Raw genomic sequence first — 17,349 nt, forward strand, 5'->3', positions numbered from 1 at the left:
AAATGAGCTTACTAGAACATATTAACATTTCTCTAAAGTCTACAAATCTAGATGAAAAATCAATATCTTATTTACGGAAAAGCACATTGCCATATGTTACATTTTTGATTTGCTTGATTTATAAGGATGAAAGACTGAGGGGGGGGGGGGGTACTAAAAACCAATTGGAACTAATTGATTTGCCATTGACATTGATTCAGCGATCTTAATGAAGCCTATTTGATGTTTAGGTAAATATAAAGATTAACAACCAGTGGAAGTGCTTTGCTCAATCACACTATTGCTCTTTAAAAAAAAAGAAAAATCTTTATTCCAGCTGTTCTTTGGTGCTTTCTGCTTCTGGCACTCTTGCGATATCAACTAGAGGTGCACATGTCATTATCTGTTAAACAAAATGATCGATCTCTGTATTAGGATGAAGCGAAGGGAGAGGGTGGTCACCCCACCCGGACTCGAAACTGGGTCTACAGGGTGGCAAACATGCACTCTGACTGCAACACCAAAGAGCCAGGCTCGATGGCATGGCAGTCAGAGCACATACTTATCAGTAGTGACAATCACATTGTCACAGGATAGAAATAGAAATATATTTGCACATCCTAATACTATTTTTTTTCCTGTGTTTGTATATTTTATGAGCCCCCCCAGAAAACTGGACATGGGCATGGCTTATACTGGATTTCATGTTAATCGGGCACATGCTGTATTTTCTAACCTAGAATTCATTGATAATGCAATTGATGTTCTTTCAAAGCATCAGACTGATTTATTTTATTTATTTATTTGGCATATAATTAATTGTGAAATATATTACACAACTGAACAACTGAACGTGAGAAATGCATGTGTAAGGGCGGACGTTTTTGTAATTTGCTTGGCAGTTGGGTGGTTGTCTGGGTATGGCGTTTTTGAATAGAACGCAGCCATTATTGGTGGTTGAGGCTGTGTATTATCCAATGCTAGGGGCGCCTGTGCAGACATGCTCACAACGGGATGTTTGAGATGATGTAACTGATGTTGTTGTGGTGGTTCATATCCCTGCCTCTGCTTATTGTGGCCTTGAACAATTATGGTGGGCTGGTAGTAAAGTGCTCCCAGATATGTTTTTTAGGGTGCTTTATTGGTGGGAAAACAAACAAAGGCAGGAAGTAAACACAAATGGTGAGAGGTCAGGATTAAAAGCACATGGACAACAAAAACAAACCAGGAAATTCATAAATATATCCATATCCATGAGAGTACAAAGGATGCAGTCATATTCGTGGTCTTGGTGTGTCATTTGTGAGACCTTGTTTCCTTTCCCCATGAATATAGGATGAGAAACAGGCTTATCATCACACACAACCAGCATCTACAGTACATCAAAGAACGTCAACAAACATTGCTTTAGAACAGCGAGTACATCACCACATCTCTTTTGATGTCATTCTTAGACCTCTGTATGCTTACAAGACTGTTTTAAACCTTTAACAAACTTTTTAACTTTTTTACAAACCAAAAGCCTGACAGAAGACCACAGCACTGCTGCCTGTCTGAAGATTCTTTTTAATCACCATGGTTTCAGTTGGAACTCACCTTCTCATACTAGCAGGTCTGTGAATTATTTTAATTTAACTACAACGGTGAACAAAATCAGAAATACAATGTCATACTAATACAAATTTCCTATTCCACCATGATATTAAACAATTTAAGAAAATGTCTATCTCTTTCTCTTGCTCCTTCAATATGTGCTTGTGTTTGTAGAGCTCTGGACCCTATCATCTTGCCTTTTGCACCAGTATCACGTTGTGACTGAAAAAAACAACTGGACGGAGGCACAGAAGTTCTGTAGGGACACCTATACCGACCTGGCCACTGTTACAAACATAGAGGAAATGAATCAGATCATTAGTATTACACAACAGCATAATTTTGGAATGGCTTGGATCGGATTATATAATGATGTCAATAGCTGGAGGTGGTCTCTGAGTGACAATGATTATCATGGTCAGGGAGAAAGTGAGTTTAGAATGTGGGCAAGTGGCCAGCCAGATAATCTTGGAGGCAGACAGACTTGTGGACAGATAACCAGTGATGGGCTATGGGAGGACGATTACTGTGGAAATGTGAAAGCCTTCATCTGCTACGATCGGGGTAAGTTGTCAAACACGCGTTTAATTTGAACAATGTTTAATAACCCTGTACAAGTAACACTAATTGGGTTGAATTTAACAATCTTCAGCATATGCTCCGAATTATAACAAGTCAACAGTGTTATTTTGACCTGAAATTGTGTGTACAGTTATAGGCCTTTTCCACTGTCAGGTACAGTTTGGTACAGTATATCTTTAAAACCATGCTCATGGGGCTGTTTTTCCATTGTGAAGTGTACAGCAGTGCTGTTCTGATTTTGGCTCCCCTGCTGGGGTACTAAGTGTACTAAACAGGTGCTCCACATAGATGTAGCACTATTTTAAAGTAGCCTGTAGTGCATCAGACCACCACATTCATTATCAATTCATTGTCTTCAATGGTGTCAATATTTCCCATTTTCTTTACTTTTTTTTTAATCTTTCTGTTGGCTGTTTGCAGTCCTTTCCTGTATCGTTTTGTTCTCGTTTCTGTGTTGTCATTGTAGCGCTACCAAACCCCTACTAACTGAAGAGAATAGCTATTGAGTCCTTCTTGGGTCCCTGTATTATTAATTTAAAGTCACACTATGTAACAATTCTACCTCAAAATAACAGCTTGAAAAAACTTGTGCCACACAATTATTTTAAATATGCAGAATGGCCTCTCCGCTATTGCCATCAGGGGTCTGTAGGGAAATTAGTGCAGATTTCTGGAGCTTCCCGGTCCTTTTTGTCTGAGCATGCGCAACTAGGATCAGGTAGCGATTTCTATTCAGAGCTAGCCATCTTTCTCCTGGATTAGTTAGTAGTTTATTTGCTGTCCTGCTTTGTCTTGTCTTACACTTGCTTGATGTTTGACTGTGTTCGCAAAGTTGTTGACTCACTAGTTTGTCATAAACGAGGAAAGCAAATTTCAACAGGTTTCGCTGCTAGGGGGAGCTCCAAGCCAAAAACTCCTTAGTGCTGCTTTAACCAAAATAGGAAAATATTTATATAGAAAGGAATTCCTATATTCACAAGTAGCAGTTGCAGTATGAATATAAACCAACCGATTCATTTCTCAGAGGTAGGTATTATTCTCAGAAACAAACAAATAAATAAATCCACATTTAGCAAAGTCTACCTAGCAAGAGCTAGCTCCTCCATTGGTGTCTGTAAATGAGTGACGTGATATAAACACATCTCGACTGCGTACATTCATGAGTACCATACTGCACCATATTGTATTATCTCATACTGTAATGTACCTTACCTGTCAGTGGAGAAGAGCTATTGTACATATCCAGGATTGCAAATGTAAGCTATCCTATATTCAAACACATGCATCACTTGGCACTCACTTTTGAAGTGTGATCTCTGTTTTAACAGGGCAAGACAGTTCTGAGTTGATCAGCAATGTAAAGAATTGGACTGACGCTCAAAGGTTCTGCAGAGAGCATCACACAGACCTGGCCAGTGTGAGGAACCTGAGTGAGAACCAAAGGCTTCAGAACTTGGTTCCAGCTGGAGCTGACGCTTGGATTGGCCTGTTCAGAGATGCCTGGAAGTGGTCAGACGGAAGTTACGCTGCATACACATATTGGTCAGGTTCTATGCCAAATAACTATGAGAGCCAACAGGAGAACTGTGGCGAATTTCGGGTTTTTGATGGAGGCAGATGGAATGATGCCGTCTGTTCAAACCAACTGCCATTTTTCTGTTACACTGGTAATTGGATTAGATGGATTATATATTTCTCTCTTTTTGTACTAGTTTTGCCATTGATTTATGACAAGATAATGCCAAATAATTCCATAATTTTTGTTCGTTATCAGCCATTCATTCCGTTGTTGTATTGTCTGTATGTATTTTTAATTTCACAAATTCTAAAAGATATAAGGTTATCTCAAAAGATATTAATGTTTAGCCAAATATATCATCCACACATCCACTATAGCTTTGTTTACAGGGACGACCTCTACAGCTTCGACCACAAATATAACTGGACGCACAATTCATTCAAGCCCAAGTAAGACAAGAATTTTATGAATTTAAACTTTGAAATGAAATGGCACCTTGGTGTCCATCCATAATAAGACAGAAAACCCTGTTATTTAGGGGAATTGGGGATATTAATACAGACACTCTAGAAAAAATTTATCAGAATCAGAATCACTTTTATTGGCCAAATAAGTTTGCACAAACAAGGAATTTGACTCCAGGTAAAGTGGCTCTCAGTGTACTCACACAACATATAGATCACGACACAATACACCACAACAGCACATGAAAAAGTTGTCTATTTCATGCCGACATATGAGAAATGACGGGGGAATATTTCAAAATTAAGTGTCCCTAACTGGAGGCACTACCCACATTTAAGTCACGTCCCATGGTTTCTCCTGATAATATTCTCACATGAAGCAGTAAAACTTTAGTGGTAGAGTTGAAGAAATGTGCTCTAAGTTTGGGCCCCCACAGTGCCAGAAGCTCATGTGATCTGCACGGAGAACTACATGGACATTGAGCTGGAGATGACCACTACCATTAGGCTCCATCAAGACTACCTGCGGCTCAACGACCCCAAATGCACCCTGTTCTCAAACGGCACTCACATTTCGACATTCATATCACTCAGCAGCTGTGGGACCGTGATGGAGGTGAGAAACTCTTACTTGATTGCAGACTCATACCATCCCAGGTTCAATGACCTTTTGACCCTCCTGAGTATCACTATGTCTATCTGTCTGTGTCTCATGTAGGACGATGGAGAAAATCTCATCTTCAGGAATGAGGTGGTTTCATTCCGTGACCCCAGTGACGTCATCACCAGGAGAAAGGATGTGGGGATTGAGTTCTACTGCAAGTACCCGAAACAGACCAACGTGACGGTGGAGTTCGACGCTCACAGACCCTCCCTCACCTTCATACCGAAAGGCTTTGGTACGTTCAAATACCATTTTGAGTTTTACGCATCAGATCAGTTTAGCCAGGAGATAGACCCAAACACCTACCCACTGGAGTTCGACCTGGGAGAGATGATGTACATGCAGATTGAGTCCACCTCCTCTGTCCCAAACACGGAGCTGTTTGCTGAGTCTTGCAGTGCTGCTCCTAGCGACAACCCAGCTGAAACTATATCCTATCCCATCATTCAAAATGGGTAAGACCTGCTTTGACATCCACACCATGTAAATTCAACAAAACAAAACAAAACTCTCTATTTGACAACGTCTCTCCTCCATATACTGATTCTCTCTCCCTCTGAAGATGCATGGTGGATGATACTGGGCAGTTCTACTCCAGCCACCAGTCCAAAGTCCAACTGGGAATGAGGGCCTTCAAGTTCATTGGGATGTATGACCAGGTAAAGATCAGAGCTCAGTGTCCATGTAGATTACTGATCAGGTGACACATCAAGAAGGTTGGCTTCAGCCCATGGCTGTCAAGACTAGCTGGACAGGTTGAAGTGCAGGGCAGTAGGGGGTTGGCCTCAGCCAGTAAGTCTGTTACAGAGAGAAATGCTAAAGATGGAAATATGTTTCATAATGCCTTTTGCAGTTTCAGTATTACACTTTAGTGCACAGACTAGTCATATTTGGAAGAAATGTTGTGGGTTCTTGTAGGTCTAGTTACTAGAGCAATGTGACAACAGTGGGTCTCTAATGTACCTCCATGTTTATGTTCAGGTGTTCATCACCTGCTTGGTCATCCTGTGTAAGGCTGGGGAGCCTGGCAGCAGGTGCTCTCTGGGCTGCACCAACAGCTCTGCCCCATTGCGTGGCAAGAGGGAAGCTCCCATTCAGACCACCAAACACTACATTTCCCAGAGTCACCTGCGCCACAGACGGGGTGTGGTCAGCACAGGCACGGAATAACTCCATAGCAAAGAATGTTAAGGCAACAGCAGTTTACACTAAGAGCAATTTAAGGCCAAGTAAATGCAGCTGATGTTATTATCCACCACAGCCGTTAGGAAAACAACCAATAATGTGCTCTGGTTTAAGAAGAAGCCTTTTCCCCTCTCTGTTTTGCAGTGGCCAAAATCACTGCAAACCTGAACCTTGTGTTTGTTTGGTGGGGGTCTCCTGGCAGTTGTATATAAAAAACAATCTGACACACTGAATACTGAAGTGTATACTTTTTGTTCACTTAATTGCTTGATGAACAAAATAAACATTGTATTTTAAATTTGTATTTGTTTGTTTTGTTTGCCATGACCATCATCCCTGGGAGTTGGGTCACTATTTTGTTATGTATCATTTGGTTATTGGGATTACATATATCAACATGCTGCCCTCCTGTGTTGAAGATGCCATCCTATCCACAAATGCCTCATCTCTCCACACTGTCATTGGAGGCAATTGGAAATGCCCAGTGCAATCTGGTGGCCTCTTCGAAATGTAATCTTGCTGATTTCCATAAAATTCTCTCATTTTTAAAATAAAGTTAGTTTTTCATAATTGTTCAGAAAAGTCCCATTTGTTTATTTGCACATCCCCAAAGCAGATAAATATACCCTTTCACCCTGACTGATGATATTTGATAAATCTCAGGAGATGGCAAAGGGACCCTGACAACAAAAATAATAGGTAGAGCATCTACCCTAAAATAAAATGACATGAAGTCCGATAAAACCTCTCTTTTCTTAGTAAATCTGAAACCTACAGATACGCCGTGTCATTTAAATTCAAATACAATTAAACATACACATACAAACCATTCAGAGAATCTTTCTTTGGTGCTTTTTTTATTAGTCTGACAGCATAGGAGACCTTGAAATTGAATTTGTGTAGCTTTGCTCAATCGCAGCGTTGCATATTCTGACTGATAAATGTTTTAGCGATTACAAGGAACTAGGGGAGCCATTGCAGGAATGAATTGAAACACATCAAAGAATAATGTGAGAAAAGAACTATAAGAAGAGGCTCATGATGCAAAATGGAGTCTTTGGGACTGTTATCTCCACGTGTATTCACTGGACACTTTGTATGGTTGTATCCCAAGTTTCTCTTAGCCTGCAGAACGTTTACTTCTCATGCTCAGAGAGAGAGGGCAAACTGAGATGTTTTTTAGGTGATAGCAAACCCTTGCTGTGTGTGGTACTCTGTAAGGAGAGCAGGCAGCCACACATCGGGGCCACCGCCCGACAGTAATGTGCTCCATCAGGATCAGTGAGCAACTGAAATTGTTTCAGGTACCAACCACTATCTAATGCTTAGGAATATTTTGTTATTGGATGCTTCATCTTTGGTAAAAAATGTTGTAGCCTAGATGTAAAAAGCAGAAAGGAAAATGGCAACCATGTAATGCATTATATTTGAAAAAGAGAACAACAGACAGACAGAGAGAGAAAGACACAGAAAGAGAGATCAAATTGAGGTAGCCTAGGCCCTTTCCCCTAGCCTGGATACCAGCCCAAACCCTGCCCACAACATTTTTGGTCAGGGAGATTTGGTCTGGCTCTGGGCTAATTGGGAGAGAGTTTCATCGGTCGGATAAAACCGGACCAATCAAATTGTCAGGGCGGGCTTTATATGTTGATGGACAGATACCAACGCTAGAGTTGAATTAACCGGTAGATTCGAACTCTGACCAAGATGGCCGCGTCTCGGGTGCTTAGTGGGGAATATTTTATGTGAATTAAGCTATATACACGACTTTTTAATGTCTACATTGACTCGGTTAGTTGTGCATGTGCAACACGAATGTTGCAGAGTATTGTTTGTCTTAACTAAAGCTCTCTAGACCATTATTGTTAGATCATTGCTAACGCGTACACAAAAAACCCATTGAAACAAACTGTAGCTTGTAGCCTTAATGCTAATTAATTAACGTGAGCAGGCATAGAGTTGTACCTGAACTTATCTGAATTATATGCAAACAGAAGACATGTAGCATTAAACTCAGTAGCAGTAAAACAGAGCAAGAAACAAGGTCAGGCAAGAAAACCAAGTCTAACTCTATTTCAATATGAACTTAATAAAAAATGGCTGGCCTTTACAATACTTGCCCTCTCATGAACACTGCGATCATCGAATGCTGGTTTTTTCAGTGTCAGATTTTTTTTTTTTCAAGGAAAAAGAAAATGAACTCAATAATAACTGTCACAACTAATGAAAATTAAAAATATATTATTTTATTTATTCATGAAGCTATGAAGAGAAGGACAGTATACCTATGTATCTAAATACAATCGGAACAGGAATAATACTGAGATAGTAAGTACGTCAAGGAATTTTTTATGAATCATTGATCAAACCACCTGAAATGTAACCTAATGCGACTCACTATTATCATAACACAAGCTATTATTACAGGCTACTGTTATAGCACCATAACTCCAGATAACTGGAGTTTAACTTTAAATAGTAGTCTGTTCCCAGTTCCCCTTTGATTAAGTATATTCTAGAATTCAGTTTATATAATTAATTTGTACTTGAATATATAATTCACATCCCTTATTTCCCCTGAGCAAATCTAAAAAAACATGCAGTTATCATTGAGAAGTGTATTTTAAAAAGGATAACAGGAGTAATCCACCACCATGTTGGTTAATGAAAACTGGCTTTCAAATTTTAGAGGATGACACTAGCTCATATTTGACCTCTGACCTGCCGCTCTTGTACTGTAGATCAGCACTCCACACACCATAGCAACATTTGCCAGGAGACCCAACCAAACACTTAAATACTGTAATTATTGGCATGCAGTTAGGATGATGTACACAAACACACACAACCATGATGTGTTTTATCCTGAAAATTTGAATATTATAAAAGTGAAGTAAGCAGTAAAGAAGATTTTAGACTCAATTCATTTAATAACACAGGTTGCTGTTAATAGTATAATTTGATGTAATATATTTTCATCAATCAAATCCATTAATACATAAACCAAACAAATACAATTTAATGTAATACAGTTATTTCTGTCTCTCTAACATTTAGATTGAATATCAAACTCTGAATATCAACACTGGTAATTGGTATTCCACCTGTCTAAAGCACAGAGCTGGATGAAACTGAATATAATCAGGCTACATCAAACAAATCAGTCAATCAATCAGATTCGTACTACACCAGTGAGAGGCTAGTAGTACCAACTTCCACCACAACGCTGCTCTGCGTCTTTGTGCACACTAGCACACACAGCAAAGGGTCTGTAACCAATCGGAAACTCATGACTCCGAGACTGATAAAGGCTAAGTCAAGCATGGGGCCAACTGTAGTTATTATGAGACCCCATAAAATGAGTGGGCCGTAAAGGAAAGCCATCGTGCAGAGGGCTACACTGAGCACTCTCAAGGACTGATCAGATGGGCATGACCTCAGACACATTATGACAGACGAAGTTATTGCTATAACAACGGTTGCCCCACCCTGGACACCGCCCATTATTAACGAGACCACCATGTGGAAGGAGGAGGACGAACAGAATATAGGAACAAGGGCCCAAATCCACACAGTGACACAGACTGGAATGGAGCAGAGTGGAGATGAGAGTAGAGTTGAGCCATGGGGGTGCTTAAGATTCAGAATGGCCTCTAGCGCCACCAGCTGGTGGAAGCAAAAACCACACTGCCTGGCAAAACTGAACGCTACGCCAACAGCGTAGCAGTTGATGCCCCTAATGCATACCAGCACGTTCAGCAAGGTGGTCACCCCAAATGGAACAAGGAGAAACTCCAGGACATCCGTGAGGAGGAGGGAGACGACGAGGGCAGAGACTCTTCCTCCTTCACGCTGGTGTCTTTTCAGTGAAAGCCCAGCCAAAACCAGAACTCCTACACCCACACACAGACCAATAATGAGGAACGTAGAGAGTATGATGACATTTCTTCCAAACATGCTAACCATTATTTGCTTTGTTAGTGACGTTGTCCCATTCTGGAGCCTAGCAAGGACAGATACTGGAGATGCCAAAGTGCTGTTCAGGTGGGCTAGTGTTGCTCCTTTCATTCTGTTAATAAAATAAAATGTCAATTTTAAAGCAGTTTTTCTTACACTATCAGCAACAGTAGTGGTTGATGTGGTGGTTTACAGTGTTCACTTCAGTCTGGATACTATAAAATAAACTATGTACTATAATATATATATACAGCCGCGGAAAAAATTAAGAGACCACTTCAAAATTATCAGTTTCTCTGGTTTTACTATTTATTGGTATGTGTTAAAGTAAAATATACATTTTAGTTTTATTCTATAACCTACTGGCAACATTCCTACCAAATTTCAAATAAAAATATTGTCATTTAGATCATTTATTTGCAGAAAAATGACAATTGGTCAACATAGCAAAAAAGATGCAGTGTCTTCAGATCTCGAATAATGCAAAGAAAACAAGCTCATATTCATTTTTAAACTACACAATACTAATGCTTTAACTTAGGAAGAGTTCAGAAATCAATATTTGGTGGAATAACCTTGATTTAAAATCACAACTTTCATGTGTCTTGGCATGCTCTCCACCAGTCTTTCACATTGCCGTTGGGTGACTTTATGCTACTCCTGGCGCAAGAATTCAAGCAGCTCGGCTTCTTTTCATGGCTTGTGACCATCCATCTTCCTCTTGATCACATTTCAGAGTTTTTTTTATGGGATTCAGGTCTCGAAATTGGGCTGGCAATGACAGGGTCCTGATCTGGTGATACTCCATCCACACCTTTACTGGCCTGGCTGTGTGGCATGGAGCATTGCCCTGCTGGAAAAAAACACTTCTCAGAGTTGGGGAACATTGTCAGAGCAAAAGGAAGCAAGTTTTTCTTCCGGGACAACGTTGTACTTTGCCTGGCTGAGGTTTGTAAAAGACCATAAGGATTGAACCAAAGCCGACTGGAGGGTCTCCTAGTTCGTCTTCTCTGATGAGTCCAATTTCACAGTAGGTGCAAGACTCTGTGGCTTGTAGGCCTCTCCAGGTCTCCGTCTAACCATCAGACGACCATGTGTTGGGCAAAGCTGAAAATTGGACTCATCAGAGAAGACGAACTAGGAGACCCTCCAGTCCGCTTTGGTTCAATCCTTATGGTCTTTTACAAACCTCAGCCAGGCAAAGTACAACGTTGTCCCGGAAGAAAAACTTGCTTCCTTTTGCTCTGACAATGTTCCCCAACTCTGAGAAGTGTTTTTTCCAGCAGGGCAATGCTCCATGCCACACAGCCAGGCCAGTAAAGGTGTGGATGGAGTATCACCAGATCAGGACCCTGTCATGGCCAGCCCAATTTCGAGACCTGAATCCCATAAAAAAATCTCTGAAATGTGATCAAGAGGAAGATGGATGGTCACAAGCCATGAAAAGAAGCCGAGCTGCTTGAATTCTTGCGCCAGGAGTAGCATAAAGTCACCCAACGGCAATGTGAAAGACTGGTGGAGAGCATGCCAAGACACATGAAAGTTGTGATTTTAAATCAAGGTTATTCCACCAAATATTGATTTCTGAACTCTTCCTAAGTTAAAGCATTAGTATTGTGTAGTTTAAAAATTAATATGAGCTTGTTTTCTTTGCATTATTCGAGATCTGAAGACACTGCATCTTTTTTGCTATTTTGACCAATTGTCATTTTTCTGCAAATAAATGATCTAAATGACAGTATTTGTATTTGAAATTTGGTAGGAATGTTGCCAGTAGGTTATAGAATAAAACTAAAATGTACATTTTACTTTAACATATACCAATAAATAGTAAAACCAGAGAAACTGATAATTTTGAAGTGGTCTCTTAATTTTTTCCGCGGCTGTATATTCAGGAAAATTCACGAAACGGCAAACAAAACCATTCAAATTAGGAATTTGGGAGGAATGTGTTCTGTCGTTTTGGCAAGTAGGCTAACCATATAGTAAAGGGGATAATGTATAGTCCAGCGGTCATTACCGTTCGTCCCGACGGGATTTATTTTTCGATAATTCAACAATTATCCCAATTACATAGCCTATATTAAAACATATTGATTTATCTAGGTCTAAACTAACATCTAAAAATGATATAGCCTCAATAGCATGGTGATTCATGACATGAACTAACTCATACTACTCAAAAATCATGTCTGTATGAACGATTAGCCAATGTTCATTTTTAGCGACTGAGTTTTAAAAAAGAGAGACATTTCTTACCTTCCCCACTTACTTGACCGCAGGCAGGCCACAAATATATATTCCTGCAATCAAATACCAAGAGAAATTCGTACGATTTGTACAATTAAAATAATCAAATAAGCTATTCAACAGATAACGCAGAGGCACAAGACAACGGGGTGGTAGGGTACGGTATTGATAACGTTAGTGTTGGGTCCGACTCCGCCAAGTTCATTTATTTTACCTTGACCGTCGAGGGCGTTGTCCTGTTTTTACCCCAGTTCCCACACTCTTCTTATGATGTACGTGTCGTGTAACTGCCAAACTTTTGTCGTTTGGCCTATAGTTTACATTTTAGTCTCGTTTACAACTCATATACTGCCATAGGACATCAACCATGTGTTAACTGTAATTTGCTGTTGTCATGGTTACCGTAGTCGAGAGATTGAACTTTAGATCGAATCATGGGCCTGTTCGAAACGTTATATAGCTGCCTTGATGCCTGATGTCTCGTTAGACAGGTTTGGGTTGTTTCTGTGTGTGTATCTATTTGTCCAAATCTTAAAATGAATGTATCAGAAACGAGTAATTTTCTCCACCAGGGAGTGTTATTTTTATTTGTTGCAGTGTAACTGAGATTTGATGAAACATCTGGATCCCCTTCATTTCCCCATAGGCTCTTTCAGTAGTTGCAGCCGGCTTTACATTTATAATTTTTCAGTCCACAAAATAGTATTTGCTCATGTAGGGCGGGTTTGCACTTAGTCTACAGCTAACAGTAGCCTTATGAGAATGAACTAACTCATACTGTGTTTACAAACGGGTTAAAACATATTATATTAACCAAGTCACAATGATGTATGGTTTAGGCTTATATATGTGTACAATAGGTTACAAGATAGCGGAGTCTGTCACTTACTCTCCTCTCTCTCTCTCACGGCCTCCCTCTATCCCTCACTCTCTCTCTGTCATGGCCTCCCTCTATCCCTCACTCTCTGAATACTAAAGTGTATACTTTTCGTTCACTTTATTGCTTGATGCAAAACAAACAAAACATTTCAATTTGTATTTGTTTGTTTTGTTTGCCATGACCATCATCCCTTGAAGTTGGGTCAATATTGGGTTATGTGTCATTTGGTTATTAGGGTTACATATATTTTATATATATATATATATATATATATATATATATATATATATATATATAGCCTATATATATACATCCTGCCCTCCTGTGTTGAAGATGCTATCCTATCCACAAATGCCTTATCTGTCAACACTGTCATCAGGGGCGATTGGAAATGTCCAGTGCAATCTGGTGGCCTCTTGGAAATGTAATCTTGCAGATTAGCATACAATTCTTTCATTTTTAAAATAAAGTTTTTTGTTCATAATTGTTCAGAAAAGCCCCATTAGTTTATTTGCACATCCTCAAAAAAGATAACTGTGACCCTGACTGATGATGAGGTTTGATGATTTTTAGGAGGAGGCAAAAGACACCGTGACATCACATCAAAATAAAATGAAATGAAGTCTGGTAAAATCTTTGTTTTCTTCTCCACATTTCCATTGAGTTAATCTGAAACCTACAGATACGCTGTGTCATTTAAATTAGAATACAATTAAACATACAAACCATTCAGAGAATCTTTCTTTGGTGCTTTTTTATTGGTCTGACATCATAGGAGACCTTCAAACACTGTTATCACAACTGTCTCTGGGCAAACTGTGATGCATGCACAAACACTATACAAATGTGCCAATTTGGACAGTTCCATTCAAGGGTAAAAAAATACATAATCATAATATCTAAAAAAGGCCTAAAGCAATTAACCAACTCAAACTACACAGTGAAAAGTGCAACATGAATTCATGTTTGTGTCTAAATAGTATATATATATAACATTATATATATATATATATATATATATATAATGTGTGTGTGTGACTGCTTGGAAGAGAGAGAGAGATAGATAGATCAAAAGAAGGACAGAAAGATTTACAGAAAGATAAAGAGAGGGAGTGAATGAGTGTGAGATTTAAAGAAGAAAATAGAGGATGGGAGTGATAGACAGAAAGAAAGAAGATAAATAAAGAGATACAGAGAGGTAAAAAGAGGTAAGGAGTAAATGTGAGGTACAATGAAAGACAGAGAGGGAGAAAGAGGGACAGAAACAGACAGGGAGAGCTAGTGTGTGTATACTGTATCACAGACAGGGAAGGAGAGCTAGTGTGTATACTGGATCACAAAGACGCAGAGAGGGAGAGCTAGTGTGTGTATACTGCATCACAGAAACACAGAGAGGGAGAGCTAGTGTGTGTATACTGCATCACAGAAACACAGAGAGGGAGAGCTAGTGTGTATACTGCATCACAGAAACACAGAGAGGGAGAGCTAGTGTATATACTGCATCACAGAAACACAGAGAGGGAGAGCTAGTGTGTATACTGCATCATAGAAACACAGACAGAAGGGAGAACTAGTGTGTGTATACTGTATCTCAGTTCCCTGGTGGCGTTATGAGGTTGTACTCAGTCTGCAGCAGCAGAAGGCTGTCCTGGCGGATCCTGCGCACCTGCACCAGCTCCCCCCCGCCGCCGCCACAGTCGTACTCCTGCACCTGGATTACACCACTGCGCTCGCCCTCCCACCGCCGGCTCCGCTCGCTCAGGCACACCTCGCTACGCGTGCGACAGCACCGCCGGTGGAGGCACCGCAGCCCCAACGTCAGCACCACGCCCAGGCCGGCAGAGCAGCCCAGCAGCATACCCAGCTCGGAGGCCCGGTGCCCGGGCGTGCCGTCCGTGGCCGGAGGTCTGGAGATCCCAGGAGGGGGTGGCGGAGCAGACTGGCTTGGGTGAGGGTAGGAGGGTTGGGGTGGGGGGGTTAGAGGGGTGATGGCGTCTGGGAGGGAGAGGCGAGGGGCGGGGGAGGGGTCCGGGAGCGGGGAGATAGATGGAAGGACTGGGGTGTGTGGCTGGGTGTTTGCAGTGGGAGGGTGTTTGACGTTGGGTTGTGTGTGTTTGTGGAATGGTGGTGGGGTGTTGGAGCGACTGGTGTGTGTGTGCTCCCCTAGAGTGTATTCAGTGGTTTGTGAGTGTGTGTGTGAGTGTGAGTCTGGAGGGACATCTTGTGTTGTTCTGGAGTAATCGTATTTTCCGTGCGTAGGTGTTGGTGCAGTTATATGTGTTTGTGTCTTGTATGCATGAATTGTTTTGGTAAATGGCTGGAGTTCACGTAAGTTAGCGCTCACCGCTGATCGCATGCTGCTGTTGATTGATGGCAAGTTGTGTGTTTTGGTCAGCCTCTGTGCAGCTGAGTGTGCTATGTGGAGTGAAACGTTGTGTGTCGTATTGGGCTCTTGGGACATGGTGTGTGTAAAGAGGTTTGTGTGTGTGTTGTCCAAGGTGCTATAAGGAGATGTTGTGGGGAAAGTAGCTGGTGTAGTCTCAGTTGCCAGCAGGTCTGTCACTGTGGAATTAAACTTAATGAACATAATGCCTTTTACAAGAGCTCTGATACACGCAAGGAAACACACAAGTCTCTCACAGTCCTTTACACACACACACACACACACACACACAAACACACACACACACACACACACACACACACACACACACACACACACACACACAAAGATGCATATACACACACACACACACACACACACACACACATACACACATACACACACAAACATACACACATACACACACACACACACACACATACACACATACACACATACACACATACACACATACACACATACTCACTCCAGACTTACCTGAGCTAAATGTGAGACTGCTTAGGCTGGTTGTCTGGTGTTTATTCTGGCTACTTGTGGTCACCTCTGCTGTAACGTTCATCATCCTCAGAAAACTACGAGTCCCATCATGCACCACGTCTGACTGGATTCGTGACCAGTACACAAAGTAGGACTGGACCACTGTTATACTGATGAGCAAACAGAAGAGAACAGAGAAGAAAAATGTGGTTTGTTAAACAGTGTCACATTGTTTCAGTTTCTTCATAGTTTTTTTGTAGGGCTGGGCAAGTTAACGCATTAATCTCGCGTTAATTCATCAATTATTTAACACTGACAATTATTTTATCGGGCGTTAACGCAGGTTTTATTATTTTGCTCTAAGGCTCTTATTTTGTAGTAACTGCTACTAGATAATAATGCTGATGTTAAGTGTTTGCACAACAAATGCAATGGCACTTTAGTTCATATGGCAGTACATTTAAAATAACAATTTCAAGTTCTAGAAATTGACAAACTGCACTGAAAGTGTTTTCTGGTTTCTCACTCTAACAGGGACATTTGGTACTGAACATAGACTGGTTATGCTGCTCCCTGATGAAAGTAAAATGTTTCTGCTGTTACCTCGGAAATTGCCTATTTTAATCATATGATTGTGGCTCAGGATTTTGTGGCCAGTTTTTTTCTTTTTCATAACAAACAGGATAACATTAATGTCCTGGAAGTGGCAATGAGCTTTCATTTTGTATTTGCTTTGATAACATTGTTTAAATTGAGATTTACACTGAATATTGTATTTACCTACTGATGTTAAAAGTGTTTGCACAACAAATGTTATGGCACTTTCCTTCATCTGGCTGAACTTTTAAAATAAAAGTGCGCTGTACACTACTTTTGAATTCGTTGACAGATTTTGTGTATCCAAATACGATAAATCGTGATTAATCAGGGAAATCATGCAGTTAATCGCGGTAGAAATTTGTAATCGTTGCCCAGCCCTATTTTTTTTATTTAAAAAACCTGGTGAAGTGCACTATACATACACCCAACATCACACATGCACACGCACACGCACACACACACACACACACACACACACACACACACACACACACAGACACAGACACACACACACACTATGTCATCCACTCAGCCCAACCCCACCCCCACCCCCACTCCCGGCACACACACACCCCTCTCCCGGCACACACATACTCACTAGAAGCGCACGTCCCCACTGGGTTGGTCCGGAGCCCTCCAGGTGAAGGACATGTTCCTCTTGAGCAGCTTGTCGGAGTGTGTGAGTGTGTCTCCCTGCCCGGAGCAGCTCATGCGCTGGGTGCCTGGGGGCGGCCTCAGGAACTCGCCCACCACACGCTCACCCCGCAGGGAGCGAACCTGCAGCATGAAGCCCAT

At 41.0% G+C, this 17,349-nt stretch overlaps 1 protein-coding gene across 1 annotated transcript; it reads right to left on the reverse strand.

Annotated features, from left to right (window-relative positions):
- Positions 1-14,664: 14,664 nt before the first annotated feature.
- Positions 14,665-17,349, reverse strand: LOC308382394 (uncharacterized protein; the record flags this gene model as incomplete). The annotated part of the gene is made up of 3 exons (XM_080860114.1): positions 14,665-15,068; positions 15,955-16,124; positions 17,153-17,349. The coding sequence occupies 3 exons, from the start codon at positions 17,347-17,349 to the stop codon at positions 14,665-14,667; spliced, it is 771 nt and encodes a 256-aa protein (XP_080716240.1).

Source organism: Sprattus sprattus (genome assembly GCF_963457725.1).
Source record: "Sprattus sprattus genome assembly, chromosome: 21".
NCBI lineage: Eukaryota > Metazoa > Chordata > Actinopteri > Clupeiformes > Clupeidae > Sprattus > Sprattus sprattus.